The sequence below is a fragment of the Vidua chalybeata genome, chromosome 1 (assembly GCF_026979565.1).
Source record: "Vidua chalybeata isolate OUT-0048 chromosome 1, bVidCha1 merged haplotype, whole genome shotgun sequence".
NCBI lineage: Eukaryota > Metazoa > Chordata > Aves > Passeriformes > Viduidae > Vidua > Vidua chalybeata.
In genome coordinates, this window is record NC_071530.1 from 22,841,087 (window position 1) to 22,864,543 (window position 23,457).

The 23,457-nt window shown below is 36.9% G+C and overlaps 1 protein-coding gene across 2 annotated transcripts in view; it reads left to right on the plus strand.

Moving 5' to 3' along the window:
* CDK14 (cyclin dependent kinase 14) overlaps positions 1-23,457 on the plus strand; it is a 318,431-nt gene that overhangs the window by 247,368 nt on the left and 47,606 nt on the right. Inside the window, exons 13-15 of one of the 2 annotated variants that reach the window (XM_053941953.1) lie at positions 1,744-1,883; positions 5,921-6,067; positions 17,586-18,716. In XM_053941953.1, the coding sequence (XP_053797928.1) occupies positions 1,744-1,883; positions 5,921-6,036 (256 nt within the window). In that variant the 3' untranslated portion in view covers positions 6,037-6,067; positions 17,586-18,716. Of the gene's footprint in view, positions 1-1,743; positions 1,884-5,920; positions 6,068-17,585; positions 18,717-23,457 lie in introns of those variants that run through there. The other variant, XM_053941947.1, reaches the window with a different exon arrangement.

The window sequence follows — 23,457 nt, forward strand, 5'->3', positions numbered from 1 at the left end:
CAATGAGTCTTTCACTCAAGATGTTTTTCTTTTGTTGCAAACTGAAAATGAAAACAGAAAAAAAAATTGCCCATCAGGAAAACTGGAGTTCAGCATCTGTTTAACCTGAAATAGCAATTTTGAAATCTAATCCTGGGATTTCAATAAGATTATGAGTGATGAGATACAATGCCTTAAAGTAGTCAGCACTCTTAAGCAATTCATCCCTGGGTACTTTCTGGACACATATCCTGCCAGTTCTCAGGAAGAGATCAGATAGGCATCTTTCCATCTAGCATACAGTTGCTGGAAATTAAAAAGACAGCCAGTGGCATGCTTTTTGAATGATTGCAGATATCAGCATATCATGCATATGCGAGTACATAATTTAGGATAGATGCTTTTGACTTTTTTTTTTATTTAAAATTAATATCTAAAATTAGGGCTTTTTTCACACTGACAATGGTATGGACATGGACAAGAAGTTGTGTCTATGACATTTGTAACTTAAATTTCTCACTGTAGTAGCCTTTTTTATTTATTTAGTGTTTTCAGCGTTGTCTGTTCTTTGTTGAAGAGGCAGATTTCAGCTATGGCTCTACTGTTTCATATCAATCATGCCATGTCAGCCCAATAAAAGAGTAATGCTGTTTAATCCATCTTCTTGAATTTTTTTCTGGAAAGTCAGCTTGAGCTGAAAAAAAATGAATATTTGCATGAAACCTCCTGTAGGATTATAGATTTTAGAGGATAATATAACCTTTTTCAAATGCTGAGTTATTTTGGACTGCAGTCTACTATCTACTGGTTTTGGAAAACCAGTGCATTGAAAAAACCTTTTATAGAATTTGGCATTTACCCAGTGAGACATCTTTACTGAGCAAAGGCATGGTTGAATTTATGAAGTTTCCTAGTAATAATAACAACATGATGTCAACAAGATTCAGCATGTATTTTTTTGACTGCATATTACAAAAAGCTTGGTGGCTTTGGAAATTTAGGAAGCAGCTGTAGATTACTAGGCCACAACTTGCTGATTACCATTTTACTGTCTCCACTTCAAGCCTATTACTCTTCAGACTATATTTTCTTATAATATTCCTAAGGATTTAGTTCCCAGTGAAACAGTAAGTATTCTCAGTTTCTGCAGGAAGCTTAGAAAAGAAAACTCACTTAAATTTAATGTTTGCATTGCATTAACACTTAATGAGGAGTCAATTCCCTGCCGTGTGAATACATGAACAAGTAAGAAGTCAGTACGTCCTGAAAGACAAATGTCTTTGTGAAACATGATGAATGTGTTGCATGTTAAGTATCACTGGATTTTAAAATTTGATACTTCTCAAAGTTGTGAAGTGAATGTTGCTGTTATTGTAAGCTTGGATTTAATGTATTCAGATGGTAATAAGCATTTGTTTCCAGCACTGTAAATTTTCAGTTTGTCAGTATGCTCAATAAAATGTAAATGGATTAATCATAACAGTTGATTTCAAGATGCTTTTGAGCTGTTGCTCATGATGCTTTAGCATACTAGGCAGGGCATATGTGATATGGTGTATTATATGCTCTGTAGGTGTAAAATTTGTATGAATTTTGAGCTGTCAATACAGAAATAATGATCAACTCCCTAACATAAGAAACACTTTTCCTGGCAGTACTTCTGGCTATTAAGACTTGGTGTTTCAACTGTACTGATTGGAGATGGAATTAGTAAACAGAAAAATGATACTGTTTTCCAGAAAAACCTTCTTGTTTGTGTTTCAGGCTGAGCTGTGTGAACCATGCAGAAGATCTAGCCTCTAAACTACTCCAGTGTTTCCCAAAGAACAGATTGTCAGCACAGGCGGCTCTGAGCCATGAGTACTTCAGTGATCTGCCCCCACGGCTATGGGAATTAACTGATAGTGAGTATAACCACCTCCAAATGGATTAGAAACAAAGATTCTAGTTCAGACACATGCATGTGTGTATGCTAACCCCCACATACAGACAGCCTCATGGACACACACAGCCACACACTAAATATGTGACTGCAGTTGTGTAGATTGAAATTACATAGTTAGCTTGACACAGGACAAAATGGATTCTTTTTTTTTTTTTTTTTTTTTTTTTTTTTGCTATCTCTGCTCTGCAGTCTGCAGCCTGCTATCTTTGTGTTTGATTATGTGTGGAGCCAATAGAATTCTCTGAATTGTCATAAAGCAAAAGGAAAAATGTAATTTACATATTTAGTGCTTTTCACTTATAACATACAGTACTTCTTAACTAGCTGCAGCACACAGGATAAAAATCCAGCTGCTTTTGATTCACAGAATCCCTGTGTTATAACAGTAACCTTTAAGAAAGGACTCGGCATTTAGAAGTCTGGGAAACACAAAGTAAACAATCAGTTAATTTGCTGAATTAGACTGTGTATGAAGAGGATGGCAGATGATATTCTTAACTAAGAATCCTTTCACTATTTTCATACATCCTTTTAATTCCTTTATTAAACAGAATGCATTCCAGTTGACTTGGCAGAAATGTTCCTATCATTGTGTATGCTGTCAATTATCTTTTTAGTAATTTTAAATAATTTCTATTGTATGTCTGCATGTGGTTTTTCAGTGTTAAAAGCACACAACAATTTATTCTAGGGAAAAATAGTGTAATGAATGATATTTTTTATTCAGAGAAGGTTCTGTTATTATAAAAAGGTTTCACAAGGGAATAACAGTCAGCATTTTGCTTTAACTCAATATGGTGAAGAGACACATGCTTGCATTACAGCATTGTGTGTTCTTTTCTCTTTTCAAACATGCATCCATTAGCAAAAGATCTATATCCACTACTTCAAGGCAGAAAGTTCAGAGATGCAACAATGGAACATGTGTGTGTAACTATGGACGATTTAAAAGTTTGCTTCTAAAAACTAAGCTCTCTTTTTGAATATTCATCCACAATAGAATCTGTTTACAGTATTGTCAGTACAAAAACTTTATCTTTTCCATCCTCAACAGCTGTAGTAGTCACATTTTGAGCTGGTTCTGTGCCTTGGCTGTCCAAGTACCCTACTCCCAGCTCTGCTTTGAAGACCATTCTTCCATTTGTAGAATATGAAAATTAAAACCAAAATATTACCAATAATCTCTGTCCGTCACTATCATAGACTGTGTTCTGGCTCTGCAGAAAGATTCCCGGTTTCCTCCTCTGCCATGGTCATCCACCACTCAGTTTGCTGACCGGTACTTGATAAGCAGAAAATTTAAATGTTCAGTGTAAGTTAAGGCGGCTGCTGTTGAAAGTCTGCCTTTGCAGAAACTGATGCAGAGATTCTTTTCTTCAGGACTAATGAAACATCAAGAATGCCAGTTCATTTATCCAATTTCCACCAAATGGAAAACAAAAATCACTCTGCAGTGGTGACATCTCAATCCTTATGACTGTGTGATTTAGTCTAGCCAGGATTTTGAATCCTGAATTCTGCAGTAGCACTTTTCTGTTAATATGGACTTATTACCCACTTGCCACTTAGTTTATCAGTCAGTGGTTAAATCCAGCTCTATCAGTGAAGTAAATGCCTACACATTATCACTCTGCAGCAGGCTGCCAACAGAGACAGTCTTGTCCTAGTCATTAACAAGCACAATGTATGCAGAACACCAGAGGGGAATTAAAACCACAAAAAATACCTCAGGGTGGTATTTTTAATATGAGAATTTAATTTGTAATTTCACAGATTAAGAATTTTGGCTGCATTAATCCTTTTATCAGCTCACAGCAGGTTATTTGCAGAAGCATAACCATAAGGCGATATTCATTGGCAGAAACACGTCTTTGCATAACGTTAAACATCAGGAGCAGTGAAACCTTTTGAAGGGGGGAGAATAAAGATGAAAAATCATTATATTTTAAAGCAAGGTTCTTCTAAATGCCTCCAGTAAAATTTTGAGTTACAGAAAGACTATTTCTGTGTCTAGTAGATAATCATTATGAAGCATAAATCCAGATGCAAGAAAGGACAATCCCAGTATCAAATACTACAATCATTTCTATTTAGTATGACTTGGATATAGTTGTAAACATATTTACAAAACAAAGAAGTCATATACTTTGGAGAAGTATAAACATTGGGATAATGATTACTCTGTACTGAAATTACCAGTTTTTGTGATTATATTTCTCTGTTTTACATCAAGAAACACTATTGATAGTTAATTAAATGTAGTTATAAACATACTGAGTCTTTATGTAGAAACAAAATTAGTGCTTTCTAATTTGGACACCACCAGTGATTTTGCAAATCTCTGTAGTGAGTAGCATTTATCATGGAATATACTTTGTCCAATTTGGTTCTAATGCTGAATTGTAAATTTGGGAATTTAGCACTTAAAATGAGGGAAAGACTCATATATGGGTAGAAAGGCAAATGGGATGAATCAGTGAAATGATTTTCCATCAGAAAATTGATTCATTGGAATAACAATATTTCACAAAATTATGGTGACTCTACCTACACTGAAAAAGTAAAAATGAAGTGTTTCACTTCCTGTTCTGGTTTTGACCATTAGTACTAGTTATTTGTATTCTATGTAATACTTTATAATACATTTTTTAATGGGGTTTATTTTAAAAACATGTGTGAAGTTAGTTTATGTTAGAAGCACAATGTTGCTTTTTTTCTTAGTTTAGTTTCAAGTCAAGGCATAATTTCATTGGGTTGGAAGTTCAATTTCCAGATAAGCTCTGTCTAAAAGGTAGACACTTTCAGTTTTTGAAAATAGCACATCAAAAAGGTAAGAGTAATCTAGTTCTGCTAAAAACACCTTGTCTAGGAATACAATACAATTTATGGTGCAGCATAGCTTTCATTAATCTGAAAATTGAGCAGTAATCCATAGATTAATACTTTTTACTAAATATGTGTACTGGTTATTTTACTGATTATTAAAAATAATCATTCTTCCCACTTTTCTACTTTTATATTTGAGAGCAAGTATTCATTTATTTGCATAAAATATCTGCCATTAACAATGTGTCTTACCAAGGATAGCAGAATAAGAAATGCAAGTTGAGATGTCAAACTACAGTAGGAAGGTCTGTGCCTAAAGCAATAACCAGGTCTCTTAAAGACATAGAGATGAAAAAAGTAGTTCCAGAAACTTACAGGTATGCCAACTGTTAGTGCAAAAAATAAAACTCTTATGGCCCTGATTAGTTCTTTAGCATTTCCTTATGGAATCACGCAGTGGCAGCTCTCGTGAGGATATTGTTATATGGAGGCTTGTTTTCAGGAGATATTAAAAGTCATTGAGGCATCCTAAATAAAAATGGGTTTTCATATTATGAATATGTTAGTTCTTAACCATTTGCATTTTGACTGCTGTGATTATTATCATCATGTCTCCTAACAACTAGTTGCCTAGCGTGACATGGAAGTCATCAAGGTTTTTCTAGCTCATGCAAAAGGAGATTGCTTCACATAAAAGATTTTTGAGTTGTTGGGATATTTTTAACAAGCCTAGTTGTCTTTAGTAATTCAAAAAAGAAAGTCAAGATAGTTCAGTTCTACTGATATCAAGATTCTGAAGATGTAATATGTGTTATCAAATTAATAAAATACCTTGCTGCATGTTTTCCCTTCCCATTTCTAAGTTCTCTCAGCAGAAATTTGAAAGTGGAAGTTATTCATTGTATGGTGGTGTAGAGGACAAATAAACACACACAATCTGGAGACAGGTTTTTTTGAAGATGCATACAGCTAAGACTGTTTGCACCATACAATTTCCATCATAATACTTTCAGCTTCTTTCCATTCAGATTTTGTGCAGTGCTTACTTGCAGAAATAGGTGGTATATGTATTAAATGTGTTATGTTTGCCATATATATTAATTATTTTTAAATTACTGCTTTTGCTGCAAAAAGAAATCAAAGTTTCTGAACTGACACTCTTTTTTACAGTGTCTTCTATTTTTACTGTACCGAATGTAAGATTACAGCCAGAGACCGGAGAAAGCATGAGAGCCTTTGGAAAGAACAATAGTTATGGCAAAGGTGTATCAAACAGCAAACATTGAAGAATACCTATGTTCACAACTGATAATGCAGGTAAGACATGATTATTGGAAAGGATATCTTTGAAAATGCTCTTTAGTTATCTTTAGAGAAACAAAATACAAACTCAACTGCATGTCCATATGCAGGCTGATACTCTGTTTTTGCAGTTTTACAGTCCATATGAAGAGTGTAAGTACTCAGGAATAAGTGGCACTGACAGGTTGAAAACATTGCAGAAGTTGGTGCTAGTATATTAAATAATAGTTTGCCTTTAATTTGGACTGATACTTTTTTTTTCCCCCGGTAAAATAGGAAGAGAAAAAATACCTCTAGCGAGTTCTGTTGTTAAATTTTGGGGCAAGGAGGAGAAATTCTATGATTCCATGATTTCAGTTCCCTCACAACCTTAACCAATCTAAGATTCTGTTATTTAGTAAGTTGGTAGTCTTGGTAGCAGAAGGATGTTCTTGATAAAGAGATGCTGTCATGTTAGTGATTATGATCTGTATCACTGGATCATCTAATACTAGTTTTGTTCAACCATTGTTATTCAGCAGTGAAATACTGTGTAATATGAATTAATGGTATTTTAAGAGCAGAACTTGAGAAGGCCAGGTGAATAGAGACGCTACTTGCCAAATTACAGCAACAGGATGGTGGAGTTATATCATGGCATTAATTCTGCCTGTGTACACCAGCCCAGTGTTTGCTCAGTGGGATTTAACACTTGGCAGACTCTTCCAGATTAGCAGTGTTTCCTTACATAGCTGTTTTTATGCTTCTCTAAATTGTTTCATACCACAGGGTTTCACAAAATACCTTAAGAGCGGATTCTTTTCATTCAAAAAAATCAATGCCTGCCTTGTTTTTTATTGTTTGTTTTTAAAGACATGGTTGCTTTTGCATGTTGAGTCTGTTTTAACAGTTTGTTACAGAAGTTCTAGAAGCTGAGATAAATGCACATGCTGCTCATATACCTGTTTGAAGATATGGTCTCCTGTAAATGTAGTTGCTATTCACATGATGTCTAGATTTAGCTAAGTCTGCTTTTTGCAATATCAGATATAACTTTCTCTAATGAATTACACTTGGATTTACTGTTGTATGCTTATGTAAAACTGGGGTTTTTAACCCTGTAATGTTGTAGAGTCTTTGCCTGACAGGCAGTAACTACTGAAAAACTGAAATGAATAGATTTCAGTGCTGACAGCCTGCCCCAGTTTTTGCACAAGCTCTTCGCCAACAAACCATTTAAGATTCTCTAATGTCAGAAATGAGGCTGCCTCAGAGCAGTCTGTTTACATCCTTATTGACAAGCTAATCCCTACTTTTTCCTGGGGCTGTGTCCCTGCAGACATCTCTTCAACCTTGTCTGTTCTAACGTGACATATCATCCATCTAAAGTATATTTAGAATGTGCCCATCTGTGCTAAAGACCTTTTGTGTAGAAGCTTATGTACAGAATCTCAGTTCTCATGTACAGAATCTCCTTTCTGTTGCTTCCAAATAAGTGCAATTTTTCACTTATAAAATATGCAATGGAAGGTTTCTGCAAATGAGCATGTAAAATAGTACAAAAGAACCATTGGATCATTCTTACTGAATATCTATTTGAGCAGGTACAAATTACTGTTTTAAACTTTTATATGTGAACAGAAAGAGAAAACCAAATGTACCCTTTACATACATCACTGTAGCATTATGGCTGCTCAACCACAGTTTTAATACAGAATAGCATGGTTCATTGTGAAAGGTCTGAAACCACTTAGCAAATGTTGTGAAGAATACAGTATTGATTACATTTTTCCACTGTGGCTTGGGACTTCGTTCTGTTAGGTGCTTACAGTGCAATAACATATCAGCTCCCTGCTGTAGTATTTGACTTGTGCCACGAGATGGTGACCAGCAGGTAGTGCTGGAAAAGTATTAGGACCAAACAGGTCCTTCTACCATGTGGAGAGCTGGGGATTAATGAGAAGAAACTAAAATTCATAGGGAAGCAGGAGAACTGACATGGGAATGGATTTGAGTGAGGAATTATTAGAATGGATGGAAACAATTTAAAGGGATGAGACTACCAAGCAAGTAGAGGTGTGAGTCAGTGTGGAAAATGAAAGGAGTTGGGAAAAGAGACTGCAGTTTTGGTAATGGGCAAAGAAGATCTGGTGAATGGCAGCTGGCTGTGATTTTAGCAGTAGAGTAGTGACTGGCAAGTAGGATATTCAGTCAATAAAATTGAATAAAAAGTTATGAGTCAGTTACTCTAGCAGAAGACTAGAGCTGCAGTCAGCAGGAGCATAGCATTAGGGAAGGGGTATTTATTACAATATACTCTCTCAAAGTGTCCATCTCCATACAAGGCTCAGTGAAGCAAAAAGATGCATGAATAGCAAAAGGAAAGATAGCAGTAGCTCTCCAGGGCCATAAAGTTAACAGGTAAACAAAGCAAATAGAGTTAAAGAGATGGAGGATGTTAAAATCCATTACAATATGTTAAAGTGTCAACAAGCATGATCCCAACTAGTGTGATAAAGAAAGATTAGAAGAGGCAATTATTGCAAGGAAATAGATCTGATTATTTAAAAAACCCAATAACCATAGCAAACAAATATTTGTAACTTGTCTCCTGGACAAGGTAGGCACAACCCAGCTTTGTGGGTTGACTTTATGCATATATAGAGGTGGCAGGGAAGTTAGGAAGGGCTGGAATTTTGAGGTATTCCAGTATATTTCAGGAAGCTGTGAAAGAGAAAAATCTGTAGATCGTTGCTGACTAAATCCTCTAACATGTGTGTAAAGGAAAGGTTTTATTTTTTATATATTTTTATGCATTTATACATTGTAAAGGAATTTATTAGAGAAACCTACAACAAAACATGAACAAGGAACCATCTTCAACCACATCCAGAACCTGGTGCTGAAGAAAATTCTAATCGTTATGTCCTTCCTTCCTTCCAAACTTCCAAACTTCCAAACTTCCAAACTTCCAAACTTCCTTCCAAACTTCCTTCCTTCCAAACTTCCTTCCAAACTTCCTTCCTGCCTCCCTGCCTCCCTCCCTGCCTCTCTCCCTCCATTTCCCTGTTTTGGGGGTAAAATAGGAAATAAAATTGAGAGACCCAATAAAGATGTTGTGCCAAATCTTTCTGTGATAAGAAGTTATCACCTCTTGCTGTTCTCTCACACACTTGCCAGATGTTACTGCCCTGATAGTGCACCCACTGAATTAAATCTTCTTTAGGGTTTGGAAGGCAAAAAGTTTAGGGGAGGAATGGCTGAGACATCACCTGCTAACTTTGGGAGCAGCAGTCTCTGGCAGATTGGTGAAGGAGAGGGACTAAAGGCAGTACATTTAGAATTGGCTCCGTCATTGATTAGAACTTGTCTTAAGCCCTCAGAAACTGGAGCATCTCTGACAATTTCTGCTGTCTTTAAAATACTGTAGTGCTTCAGCTGCCTGTCTACAACTCACAAATCAACTTACCACTTGAAAAAGCAGTAGCCTAGGACATGTTTCTGAAAACTTAGATAACATCTGTCAGACTTGGACTACTAATGGCGTCTTTGTAGACCACGCTGTGTCATTGTATTGGGCTCCAAGAAGAGACAACACATTTATTCCAGTGCCCATGGGGAAAAACCTGACATTTGGAGTTCGCAAGGTCAATGCTGAGGCTGCTCTCTACTGGAGAAAATTAGCAAATATGTGGTAATGAGCATCACCACACACAGAAAAACCTGTCGGCACTGAAATAGATGGGGCCTTTTGACCATATCTATGGATCTTTAAAGTCTTGTGATAAAGCAAAATGCTTTTATTTTGTGCCTGATGGTTTCCATTGATATTTTTTTCTCCGTGGGGAGGAAGCATCTCTGTGGAAGCATTCCTCATCTCTACACGTCTTGTTGAGTTATACTGTATATACTAAAGTCATCCATCTTTACAGATCTGTTTTATTGAGACAAGAAGGGACCATAAGAAACTCTAGAGCTTTGTTTTCATTTGGCTAGTAGAATACATGGCTAAAGCTTGTTCCTCTCTGGAAAGGATGAGTCAAATAGTAATTGAAAAGACAAGGCATTACCTGATACCAGATAGCACGTGATGTTTTCTTGTGGTGATTTATAATCCCCAGTTTCCATTGGTGGGCCAGAGACACGAGATGTGTTTCTGGCCTATTGTCTGCTTCCTGGAGCCAGCGGGGACAGCTTCATTCAGGATGGTAACACCATATGCTTTTAAAGTATTTAACCTGTATTACCATAATGAGATCCCCTGGCTTTCTAAATCTCTTTGACAATTCACTGAAGCAAAACAAAAAGTGGCCTTTATTTGTATTGCTTCACCACAGGCACATGCATCCGAGCAATCCTGAATGTCAATTCCAGGGTGTTGAATTCTTTCTCCTGTGTCCATTTAAGCCAGCAACTGACACCAGCCCAGCCAATCGAAGAGACAGTGGCATCATTCGGGCCAGCTCAGCTGTGTAAAACAGAATAAAGCTGCAGAGGTGACAGTTACCACTATAATGGCAAAAAGTGCTGGTTATTTGGTTGCTTATGACTGGGTGTGTTCAGCAGCACAGAATCACTATGGAAAATTACCTTTTTCTCTTCGCTAGCTAGAGAGGTGGCTGTTGTTGCATCCCCATCCAAATAGTTTCATTTTTGTTTGTCATCCTCAGTTTTACATTTATAAATTGTTCAAGAGTGTCTCTTCAGCCATGCTGTGTGGGAACATAATTTTTGCCTGCCTTGCCCTAGTCAAGCCACAGGGAAGCTGTAGTCCAGCAGTGTGTGTGTCCAGTAGTCAGTATTGAAAAGTCATTTTCATTCACTACTCCCCTGCATTTACTCTGTTCTGGGTACCCCAGTGTTGCTAAAACACTGTGGAAAACCATATACTGTGCATCTAAGTCTTCATCTCTTCAGCTTCAGGGGATAAAACTGTAGTAATTACAGTGGAGAGAGGTCTGCATAAAAGAAAAATTCTAGACTGAGAGACTGCATATCAGCCAGATTTTGTCACTGTTGATTTAATCAAAAGCTCAAAGTAGCCAGTAGTGCTTTATATGTGTGAAATCTCAAAATTCAGTGTAAAACCAGATTGAGGGAGAAAAGCAGAGCTATAAAAGCACAGCAGTAACCAGTTTAATTTTTTAAGCATTTTTTAAACAGATGATTCAGATAGATGTGTATAAACAGTCATTGTGCTGCTGCAGTTGAAAAGATGGAAGCCTAAGCACTGAAGATGGGATGTTTAAATTTCTCTTGCATCCTTTAGTGCCAGACAGTGTCTATACATGAATGTTGAGGGTCAGTTTAATTATTTAACTAATACTGGATTTGCATAAATTGGCTTTCCTGAAAAGGCTAATAAGATGCAGTTGTGGTGGGCAGCTGAAAGCAATTTGGGTTTGAGTCCAGTAATGATAGTACTAAGCAGAGTTGAAATTGTAACATCAATTTTGTAAAATGTTAAATTAGCATTGTTGTGAAAGATAACTGCAGAATCCAAGATATTTTTTGGCTGTCTAGTACTTTTAGTGCCATTATTTTCTTATGTTAACAACATAATGGCTTTATGAGACTGTTCCAGCTGTGCTTTAGTTAATATTGAAGAATAAGATCACCACACTGCTAGAATATATCCTAAATATAACACACAAGGGAAAAACTCCAGGCATTGGTCTGCATTTTCTTTGTGATATCTATTATCTTGTTTCTATTGATATAAAATGAAAATCACAGACTGAATTTTGCCCTCTATTCAAGCATGAAGAAAATTCCCCCATATGCTCTGGACTCTGCACATTGAGTGAAATGGACTGAGCAAATAGCTGTCCAGTGCAAGGCTGTTTTTGTATAAACTGCCCATCTGACCTAAGTGACATGTGGGGATGTCACTGAGGATGAAGGAGCTGTCCCCCAGGTCCCCAGTAAAGGAAATCCACTGTCCAATCAAGGAGCTCATAAGGCTTAGACAATATGTGTAATGGTGTTTTTGTGTCAGTATTGTAACAGGTCACCTTGTCTCTTGTCATGTGAAATGCAGTTACTTAATTGCACTCCTTGTTAGTAGTAGAATGCACAGTCTCTTGATTTTTCTTTATAAAAAGAGTTGGTAACATAATGCACAGAGGTATGAAAAGTGAATTGGGAAGGATGGTCTTGCTAAGGAAGCTGAACACCAGTTCTGATGAAAGTCTGTCCAGCCTGGAGACTGAAAGCCCAGCAGAGCATCTATGCCTGGGAATAAGTACACTGAAACAAGTAGGCATGATCAGGATTTCTAAAATAATGGGAGTCTCTTTAGGAAAGAAGAAGGAAAGAAAGGAAGCAGAACAGAGAGGGGAGATCTTCATGTTTTATTGTTACATACTCCACTTGGTAGGACAAGTATTTCAAACCACCATTGCTAGGAGATATTGATTTCTTCCCTGCAGTTATATACTCTATGTCATTCGGTGTGAAACTAGTGGCTACATATTTATTGACATTTTTCTTTTAAAATTGTAATGTGTCATGGCCAAATCAGCTTCAGAGCTGGCAGAAGGAAAACAAAGTATTACTACTATTATGGATAACTTTTTTGAAGGACAATACTGTATTTCCTTGTACTATGGCATAGTATGGAGCCTGTTTTCAGTTCATTTCTAATGCATGATAACTTGCCTTCAGCACTGTGAAGATTCATTTTCAAATAATTTTTAGTGTAGAGGTTTGTAATTTTACAGTCATTTATGCGGTAGGAAAGATATTCATGATATTTGCATGAATTTATGTGCTCAGTTGCAGTGCTGTTTATCTGTCTTTCCAGTTTGTTTGCTCATAAATTTAGGAGACAAAAGGCGGAATCCTCTGTGCCATAAGTGTACTATATTGCATTATTAATATTAGAATTGCAAGCAATTCCCACTAGACAGTCTTTGTGGTCTGTTCATGCTTAAGAAGTGTCTAGGCATGAAAGGCCGTTTGAGTTCCAGTGGGCTGATAGTCTGGGATGACATTTGAATGCGGCGAGGACAATGTCTAGATGACAATGACTGGGAGGGAGGCAAAAGCGGGTCTCCACTCTCCCTACTCTCCCATGGACAGTCACCTCTCCTTTAGGATTATTTCCTCACGTGACTCCTCAGTTAGGCTTTGTCTAAGAGGAATGTGGAACCACTGGAGGGGAGAAACTGAGGCTTCCAGACAAAGCAGAGGCTTCCAATGCTGACACACATCCCATAACCCAGACAGACAGCAAAGCTAATGAGAGGCATTGCCTCTCAGGCACAATTTGCAGCATTCAGAGTTCACAGAACATTTTACTTTCAGCCAAATTGCAAACAAAAAATAAAATTTAGTATCTCCATATACCAAAATATTTTCTGTGGAGGACAAGCTTTGTGGTGCCATTTTTCATCTGTAGATTATATTATTGCCTGATTCTCCATGAAATAAACAAACTAAAGCAACCACTGCAAAATTGGGTATTAAGGCAGCACCCATTAAAGTAAATGTGCACTGAATGCCTCTAGCTGTGGGAAGATTCTTGCCTTAAAATGTAGCAATAGTTTACAACTCAGCTAATAAATTATATTCATTTATTCTGCCCCATAAGTGGGATGAGGATGGATGTTTTACCCACATCCTCCTAGTGTTAATTGTTAAGTCTCAGGAGGAAAACTCAAAAAATACTAAATTCTCATTTAATAATGATATCTAATGTAGAAGAATAGCCCTGGTACAGCATCTTTGGATATTTTAAGAAGTAGAAACAAAATTGAGTATTTTCATAATTTTTGGTTTGTTATAAATTATTAATGTTGTTTTGGGCCATATATGTATTTTGAATTAGTAATTATGGGCAATCGTTCTCTGCCATTAGGAACCTAGATTTTAATTCTGTACAGCCACTTCTGCAACCCTCTTTTGATGTTAATATAAAGTCTAATTGTGCACTATATTTTCTGGCTTTTTTTATTGTAACAGTAAAATCACAGCCTCTTTATTTAAATTTTTTCCCTGAATTTTTTATTTTACAATCGCTTTTAATACCTTTCTTGTTCAGTCTGTGCATTACATGTGTATCAAAATCTTATAGTTAGGTTATAGTCTGAAGGGAAATAAAATTCACACAATTAAATCTGTCCTTGTGTGCTTGAAAGGTTCAGCACTGAGTAATCTGTCACATCATAAAAGGAGCAAAATCAAAACAACTGAGTCATTATCATGACTCTGCTTGGTTTCAGCCCATGAAGTGACATCTAGACTCTGCAGATTCTGTATTTGTTGTTTTATGTATCTGTGTGCAAACATTTGTAGATACAGAGGTGTAAATGTTGCCAGCATTTAAATTAGGTTAAAAGTGCTATTTATGGCTTACATCAACAACAAAAAATATTCATAATCATCCCTAGGTGAAGCTACTCATTTAACGAGCTTCCAGCTCCTAATTAATTCTGTAAAGAACGCCATTTGGCAGAGCAGAATTATGAGGTTTGCATATTGATAGTGGCAGGGAAAAATATATCTGTTTTCTATTTATATGGTAAAATTAACTTCTGTTCTTTTGAAAATGGCACATCTCAGAGGTATTGCTTTCAAAATGGTCTCAGGGTGTAAAGAAAGCAGTAATAACAGCACCAGGCATTCAGTTCTGTCCTAATTTTCCCACCAGTTTTTCAAGGTTTCAGCTGTCTCAGAGACTTAAAGTACTCTCATTAGGTCTCTGCAGAGGCTGCATGCTTGCCTGCTCCATCACTCTCCCGAGCTGCCTCTCTCGCTCCCCCTCTCTCGCTCTCCTTTTTTTTTCCCCTCCTGCCTTGGGAGTGACTGTGAAGATCATTTGCTGGTGTGATTGGCAGGTTAGAGCATTCGATCAGATGAGTTCCTCTTAGTGCAGGTCAAAAAGGCTGGTTAGTAGGAGCTGTCGAAAAATGCCAGCAGCATTCGAAATGGGAAATGTCATGACTTCGAGGCAGGGGGTGCCACCTGGAACAGAAAGCCTCCAGCTCATTAGCAAGTTACAGGATGCAAGCTTAACTGGAGGGAGCAGAGGAGGAAAGATAATACCCAATAGGGAAAATTATTGTGAAGTGGAATTGATTTCATGTATAATTTGTTTATCACTAGAGGGGACAAATGCTGTCCTCCTGACATGTGCAGAGGAGTGTGGACTATGAATGAAGCAATTTAGCATAATCTCCAGGTTGAGCTCTGGATTTAAAGAATGCCAACTTCTTTCTTCCCAGCTGTGGAAGTGATCAGGTCATGTTGTATTAATTTAACCTGACATACTCTCAAATGGTTTATCTGGGCAATTTTAGCAATTTAACAGAACACAGTAGATATGAGCTGCATTCATTATTAACATGGGGCAGTGGTTTGTCTTCTGGATGAAGTGGGGTTGGGGGTTTACTGCAAGCTGCTTTTGTAAAAAAGACATGTTCCTGTTGCAAGTTGAATTATAAAAGGGTTCATTTTTAACGCTTAGTCGGACTGCATAAAATCAGAATGCAATTTCAGTTGCATCATATAATTTTATTTCTGAGAAAAACTACATACCCTTAGAAAGTATGGATTTAAAAATAAAAAAAGCATTCAGACTTACTGTATAAAATTTAATCTGAAATGAAGACTACAGGGTCTGCTGCCTGTCAGGGACTTAAAGAATGCATATATAAAACATCAGCATTACAAAATGCTTAGTCTTCTCCAAGATATCCTGTAGTGGTAAAATTGCAGGCAAACTTCTCATCCCAGGCAGTTTAACAAGCCCCTGGCTATTAATATTGCTAACCATTCATTTGGCCTATTAATATTGCTAACCATTCACTGGTCTGTATTTTAGTATAAAAGGCATATTGTATATCAGTAGAAATGGCTGCATAGATTTTTCTCCACCCCCGCCATACACAGTTTTTTTCAGAAATGTTAAGAAAATAAGATGAGATCATGGTACCTGCCAGACTGTTTTATCATGGTATCTTTGTGTAGCTTTTTGTCTAGCTCTGCTCCTCCTGAAGACAAAGGGAGTATTCCATGGACTTCAATGGGAGTAGAGCTGTCTCCCTTATCAAAACTAACATAGACATAACAATACCATCTCAGGCTGAGAAAATGGGCCTTAAAAGCTGAAAGGGTTCCTGAGAACTATTTTGCAAACTGTATCCCTTCTTGTTAAGGAATTTTGTCTTTTATATATTAAACTCATACTTTTCTCAGATGTTTGGAGCTCATGCTTAAGCAGTCTCTCGGTTGGATACTGAGGAATGTTTGCTTACTGTTCAGTTCCTTGGTTTTTTTCAGCTTTCATTTTCTTCTATCTGTCAAAGTTTTTAAGTTGGTAATGGAGTAGCTAGCATTTGCTTCATTGACTAACGACAGGCTGTTGGATTTTCCTTTCTCCACTGAATGTGAATCAGAATCAGATTTTTAAAAGGAGTTTCTTAATCAAAATATTTGTACAGAGTCTTACAGATGAGTGTTTTCTGTTTTGTATTTCACGTAAAAAGCTCAGATTAACAGCCTGATAGTTTGCAAAAAAGAAGTTACTAAAGCACCATAAAAAGGGCATTCTTTACCTTCCAGATACCTTTTTAGTGTTACGTTCTTTCAGATAGGCGCTGTGAGCACTGGCTGCTGTAGTCTGCACTAATGAACACACAGGCTCAGTCCTTTGGAAAGCTGAATAAAGAGAGCAAAATATCAGAATAAAATATTCTCTGTACAGATTTTGTGGTAGAATTCAGGTAGCTCTGCAGCTGCCCAACTAGTGCTTAGGTATTTAAGTAAAAAACGGGAAACAAAGTTGAAAAGTTCAGAAAGTATTCATTACTTAATGTCTGCTCTGGGTCTTTGTTTGGGGAAGTGATATGCATTTAAATTATTTGTATGGAGTTTGAAAATTAGGCTTCTGTCAGGAAAAGAGAGTAAACTGGGAAATCTCCATGGACTAAGGGCAAGGATCAGTAAGCACTGAACAGACCTGCTAGATTTTAACCCTGAGGTATATTTGAGGGATCTGTGGTAGCTGTAATGTCTATCTGCATCTGGCAACAGCTGCTTGGATATGAGAAGGATGTTTTGGCTAGGAAATCTGGCAGGTGCAGATAAGCTCTTTTCTAGAACTATGCGTGACACAGATTAGTGACCTTTGTATGTCCTAGGTTCATGACCAAAGAAAGTATCACTCAGAATTACAAAAACCAGTTAAACGTCTAATATTTCCCACATATTTACATTTTCCGCCAAGAAAGAAGAATTGTAGTCTGAAACAGAAGAAATAATTTAACTATTACTCTTCATTTTTAACCAACTTCTGGTTTTTCAAAACTGACACAGGTATTTTCTTATCTTCTAGGAACTTGATAATTCAAGTGAAGAATTAGTAGTAAATTCCTTACTGCCCCTCAAAACTTACTGTTCCTGCAGTTGTTTTTCATTCACTCAAATCCTGACTCCTCTATTCTAAATAAATACTGGTTTGTTCCTTGACTCTCTAGGGAAGGTCAGGCAGAAGCAATGAGTGGGAAAATGACATAGTCATCATTTGATTTTTATATGTTTTCTCCCCCAGATTTTTGAGGAATCACTGGAACTTGCTAGTGTGTATTCTGTGACATTACCAATCTTTGTGAATCACTTTTTGGGTGAGAAGAAGCTCTAAGAGATAGTCCATATTCCATCAGTGACTCCTTTTATCATTACTTGTGTGTGAAAACACTTTCTGTATGAATTGCCTTTGTCTTTTTAGAAGGTGGATATGTAAAGATTGTTGGAAAAATCCAGTGAGCCCTAAGGTCATCTAAATAACTCTATGTAGTGTGAGCAGGTGTTGATGAAATCTGGTTCAATCAGTAACATTTCAGCTTTTGCTTCATGTATAATATTTCAAATTAAATAGAGCAGTATAAAACAATCCATAAATTGAACTTAGGATTGGGTCATACCACTTTTTAAATGTGTGTGTAGTTCTTGACTTTGATATCATTCGCTTTTTAATCTTCTTTTTCAACTGTGTTGTTAACTTGGGCTGCAGTAAAAGGATATATCTCTCAAAATTATTTTCTAAGATTTTGCCTCACCACCATTTTGAAGTTTTTTTTACTAAGTCTTCCCCCCTACATTAAATATCCCACAATTATTTACATCTATTATTAAATCTTTAAGGAGGTACATTTAGATACATTGAGCATATTGAAGATTTCTTTACCTGATCCTGTCAAAATCTTTGACCTGGAACTTTGTGCATAAGTCTTGATTTTGATTTTCTTAGTAGCTGGAACATTGCTTTTGCATCATTAGCCCTTGTTTTCCTCAGATAACATAATGTCCCAGATTGAAAGGCAAGATGTATTCCATTTGCCATCTGTAAGGTAGCTGTTTTCTGTTTAGTGGGCAGTTTTCCTTATCTGTTTCACAACCAATTCTCCCTCCCAGGAGACATCTGCTGATAATGGGCTATTGAGAGTCACTGCATGACTATATGATAAGAACTATAACATCCCATTGTGAGATGCTCTGCCCAGAGGGAGGAGCCAAGCATTCCTAATTGGATATAATCTGAGTTTTTGGGACACCAGACCCAGGCTTCTCCACTAGATTTCCAGGAGGACTACAGCCATTCCAATTTAGACGGCTACCAACACTCTGACCAAAAAGGGTGTCAGGTTATATTCTGCCTCTGTCAGTGGTTTTTCTTTTGTATTATTGCATGTATTTTTTCTTTTTTCACTTTTCCTAATAAATTGTATTTCTGACTTGGAGTCTTTCACTGGTTTTGTTTTCAAACCAGAACACATAAAAGCTGAGATTTTTTGTATTTTCAAGTCCTGGGCTTGCTTTCTTTTGTAGGCTGCCCTCCTCTCCCCAAAATCATCTCCAAACCTCACAGTTTTCTGGGAAACAATTTTCTGTACCAGCTTGTGTGGTATCGAAAGTAGGAAAATTGCTAATGAGTCACAGCACTGCTCATGTCACCAGACAGCAGGACAGGCATCTCTCCTTCATCCAGACTCCTAAATGCAGGGCAGAGAAACTGTAGCACACCTTGGGATTTAGAAAGATGTTTGAAATGTGTCTCAATGGAGCAGACTGATTGAGAAACCTAATTCTCTTTCCATGAGTTCCTGGGGAAGGAAGGGACTAAACACAATGCAGTCTAAACACATGGGCCCTTATAGAATCGTCAGAGCTAGAAAAAACACCTTCAGGGTCTGGACTGGAGGAAGCAACACTGCTCAAGAGCAGCTAGAACACTGTGGGCAAAAAAAGCAGGAGCTCTGCCAGGTGAGATCTGCAAAGCTTCTTATCTGTGTGGTGTTTCTCACCCATTTTATTTTCATGGAAACAAGCAGTTTCTTGCTAACAAACACCATCATTTTCAGCTCATGTCTATTGAGAGATGCTCTGTTTTAAATTTCTGTTTTTAATCCACTGTGTATTGTGATCACAATAATGCACAGAAGTTAAACAAACATCCCCTACCCCCAAACCTCCTCCCCTAAGAAAACAAAATCCCAGACTATGATGATAAAACAGATCATTAAGAGTTTCAGCAACAGCCTGTCAGCTTGGCTCTTAGTATGTTTTTCTCTGCCATTAAAAACCATATAGATCCACAAATTTGATATCATTTAGAAATAAAGGGAGGGGAAAAGGATTTTAGAGACATTTTATCCACCTTACTCTTCAACTTTAAGATTATTTTTTCAGACCAATATTTGTACTCTAGTGTTTGAACTAAAAAAACCTGCAGTTTTTAAATTCTTAAATATTTTACAAGCTCAAAGCAAATGTAGTATATTTGTAGATGGATGCTCCAAAAAGTGAAAACAGGATTGTTAATATGTGAACATAAGCAAAATGAGTTGTTACATGACCTTGTCTGAAGTTTTGCTGTCTCTCTTCCTTACGTCTTTCCTTGTTTATTGACTTTATTTGTCACATTATGCCTGAAAAGGAAGATAGAATGAGAAAGAAAGAAAGAAAGAAAGAGAAAGATAGAACGAGCAAGAAAGAAAGAAAAAGGAAGAAAGAATGAAACAACGAGAAAGAATGAAAGAACGAGGAAGAAAAAAAGAAAGAAAGAACGAGAAAGAAAGAAAGATAGAACGAGAAAGAAAGAAAGAAAGAAGAAGGAAGAAAGAAAGAACGAGAAAGAAAGAATGAATAAGAAAGAAAGAAAGAAAGAAAGAGAAAGAAAGAAAGATAGAACGAGAAACAAAGAAAGAAAGAAAAAGGAAGAAAGATAGAACGAGAAAGGAAGAAATAAAAAGGAAGAAAGAAAGAACGAGATAGAAAGAAAGAAAAAGGAAGAAAGAAAGAGAGAACGAGAAAGAAGGAACGATAAAGAAAATGAAAGAAAGACAGAACGAGAAAGAAAGAACGATAAAGGAAGAGAGAAAGAAAGAGAACGAGAAAGAAAGAAAGAAAGAACGAGAAAGAAAGAAAGAAAGAGCGAGAAAGAAAGAAAGAAAGAACGAGAAAGAAAGAAAAAGAAAGAACGAGAAGGAAAGAAAGAAAGAAATATAAAATCTGTAATTCACAGATCTTACTCACCTTGTTCATGGAAGGTCCTACCACATTTTGTGGCTCTGGAAAAATGCTGCATAAGAATAAGGAACCTCAGTGCAGTGTTTGGCCCTTTTGGTACAGTTGCTGAGTTTGCAGTGTTAACACACATTCCCCCCAGCATACACATGCCCCTGCCATGCATTCTTTGCAAAAGCCAGTGATTTCTTTGCTCCTGGTGCACATCCAGATAGAAAGGAGATTGGAATGTGGAGACACTTAGCTTTGTTGTCTCCTGCTTTTGTATATGCACTAGGCACATTTATGATGGAAAGGTGTCCAGTAGATCCCAAACTTTCTGAAAGGCACAAGAATTTCAACAGATGCAAAGCCTATAAGTAAATGGAGAGTGCTGTCAACCCTTCCTTCATTTAAATAAACCAAAAAATGGACAAGGGCAGAATTGAGATCATATTTTGCCTTTTAAGGTAAATAATCTGTGTCAGATTCCAAAAGCTTCCCATCTCAGCAATGATAAACATGACCCAGATCTGTCATACCTTATCCCTGTGAGACCCCACTGCATGCAGTGGGTCATGGTATCTGTTTGTGTTGTGGGGAGGAGGGAGGAATAGTGTGTAAAATGCTTTACGTCTGCATAACTTGAAGATTTTAGGTTGTTCAAATACATGTACTCTGGTGCTAATGGAAACAGAGATCACTTATCACCATATCTAAGGAATTAGAAATGTATATTCATGACTCCCTGTTACCCAAATAGGATGTCCATCATTCTGCATTAATGACATAGCTCTATTCTACTCATTTCATTTTTCTTTATGCTTTACCCAGCTGAATAGCTCAGTGCTGCCATGGGGTCCTGTATCGTATGGCAGACTTTGCCTTTTGAACTGCCCACATCACAGTTTTCTGCAGCTCCCTATCTCCACTGTCATTCTTTTTCTTTACTCTAAATGTTTCCAAGGAGGAAGAAAAGAAAGAAAGAAAAGATTAAATAAAAAAAAAGGCGGGGGGCTGGGGGGGAAGGAGAGGAGAAAGAGACTGCTGAGGAAAAATAAAAGTTTAAAAGAAAACCAGAATGAATGCTTCACTTGTTGGCTTTTAGCACAATTACCATACCTTAGGAAATATGCAGGGAATAGTTAATTATGACTAAATGAGCTCCTTTTAGAGTTCATGGCAGGCCCCAGCATCCAACTGTCAGTGTTGTGAAAGATTGAATTAAAAGGCTGGTCCCCCTGTCAGCCGACAGGATGGTCTGCTGGGGAAAATAGACAGTGAAAAGATAGCTGGGTTAGAGTAGCCTCAGCAAGAGAAACACGTATAGCATTTGCATACTTCTCCTGCAAAGGGGGTTTAATCCAAATAAAGGAGGAGATTTCGGTATTGTCAGCCAAGGCTTTGTTCAGTATGAAGAGCAGAAGGAAATCTGATGAAGGGGCCTTTCTGAAGCCCTTGCACACAGACTGGAGGTTGTTCTAGTGAAGTTATGTACTTTGGGATTGTTTACACACTGTTGTCTGTTTGAAGAACTCCTAAACTGAAAGACTCAAAGTATTCCGCTTTGCTAACACAAAAGCAAGGAATTTGTGTGGTAAAAATTACTTACACTGCAGACCTGAACAAGTTCGTTTCATTATCTTCACAAAATACGCTGAAGTTCCTTTTTTTGGTGTAGACAAAGTTCCCTATGACTTCTTGGCTGAACTCATATATCACAAAATGATTTCAGACTAGGAGAAAAAAGGGAGAATTATGTTCTCAAAATGCAGAGAGCACAAAAATAAGATACTCATCAAGCTTGAGGCAGACAAAATCTTGCTGCCTTCTCCAATACAGTTCTTTTTTAAACAAGTAGACAGTTTCATACCAACTAAAAACAGTGTTTTGAAATTTAAAATTCAAGGTAAAGTGTTGTTTCTCTACTAAGATCTTTTGTACTTTCTAGGGGTTTTTTTTATCACCTGAGAGATGAGCCAGAAGCCTCAAACCTCTTTTATATTCAATCTGCAGAAGACCCAGTCCATGCCTTAGAGCTTTTCCAGCTAAAATAGCTGATTTGTGTTTAAAAAAACCCAAAACTATTTAAAGGTGGTGGCAGGCAAATTGCTCCTCCTTAGAATGATTATCCATTTACAGTGTATACTGCTTCCAAGGTTTTCACATGGGACAAAGAGCATCATCTCAGAGAGATGATTAATATTTAGGGACCAAATAGGTCATCTAACAGCACAGCACCTGAAAGAGATGGCTTTTGCTTTTTGTTGCTGCAATTTTTTTGTGTGTGATTGCCATAGTCTTAATGATCTTAGCTAGTACTGAACTATTCATTTGGATGGTAATACTCATGGAAATACTTTGTGTACGTGTGTGTGTGTATATATATATATATATATATAGATATAGATATACATATACATAAACACACACACATATAATGCTCTCTTGCTGTCTCTATTTATATATGTATGTATGTATGATTTTTTTCTAGAAATGTGTCTGTACATACTTGGCTCATTTTCTCATCAGCTTTGTAACTAATAGTCATTGTAAAGCACCATATATTTCTTGGTAATATTTTGTGAGGGTTAGGGTGAGCAATATCCTGGCCTGAATAGAGCTTGAAATTTCTATAGTAAAACAAGTACTGTCTTTAAGGTTTGATGAAAGTCTGGGAAAGAAGAAGAAGCAATTTCTAAGATGCCAAAGAATTATGTTGGTTATACCTGTATGGATATATCTGTGTTTCCTCCACAGTTGCTTAAGGGTTATAATTAAGGAAAAACATTACAATCCTGTTAATATTAATAAATGAGTCCACATATGATGAAATTTGGCTCTCAGTTATACATGCTGTGACTTGTTTGGGCTGGTATTTTTAACCTGAAATGCTTCTTTATGCTCACTCAGAGACA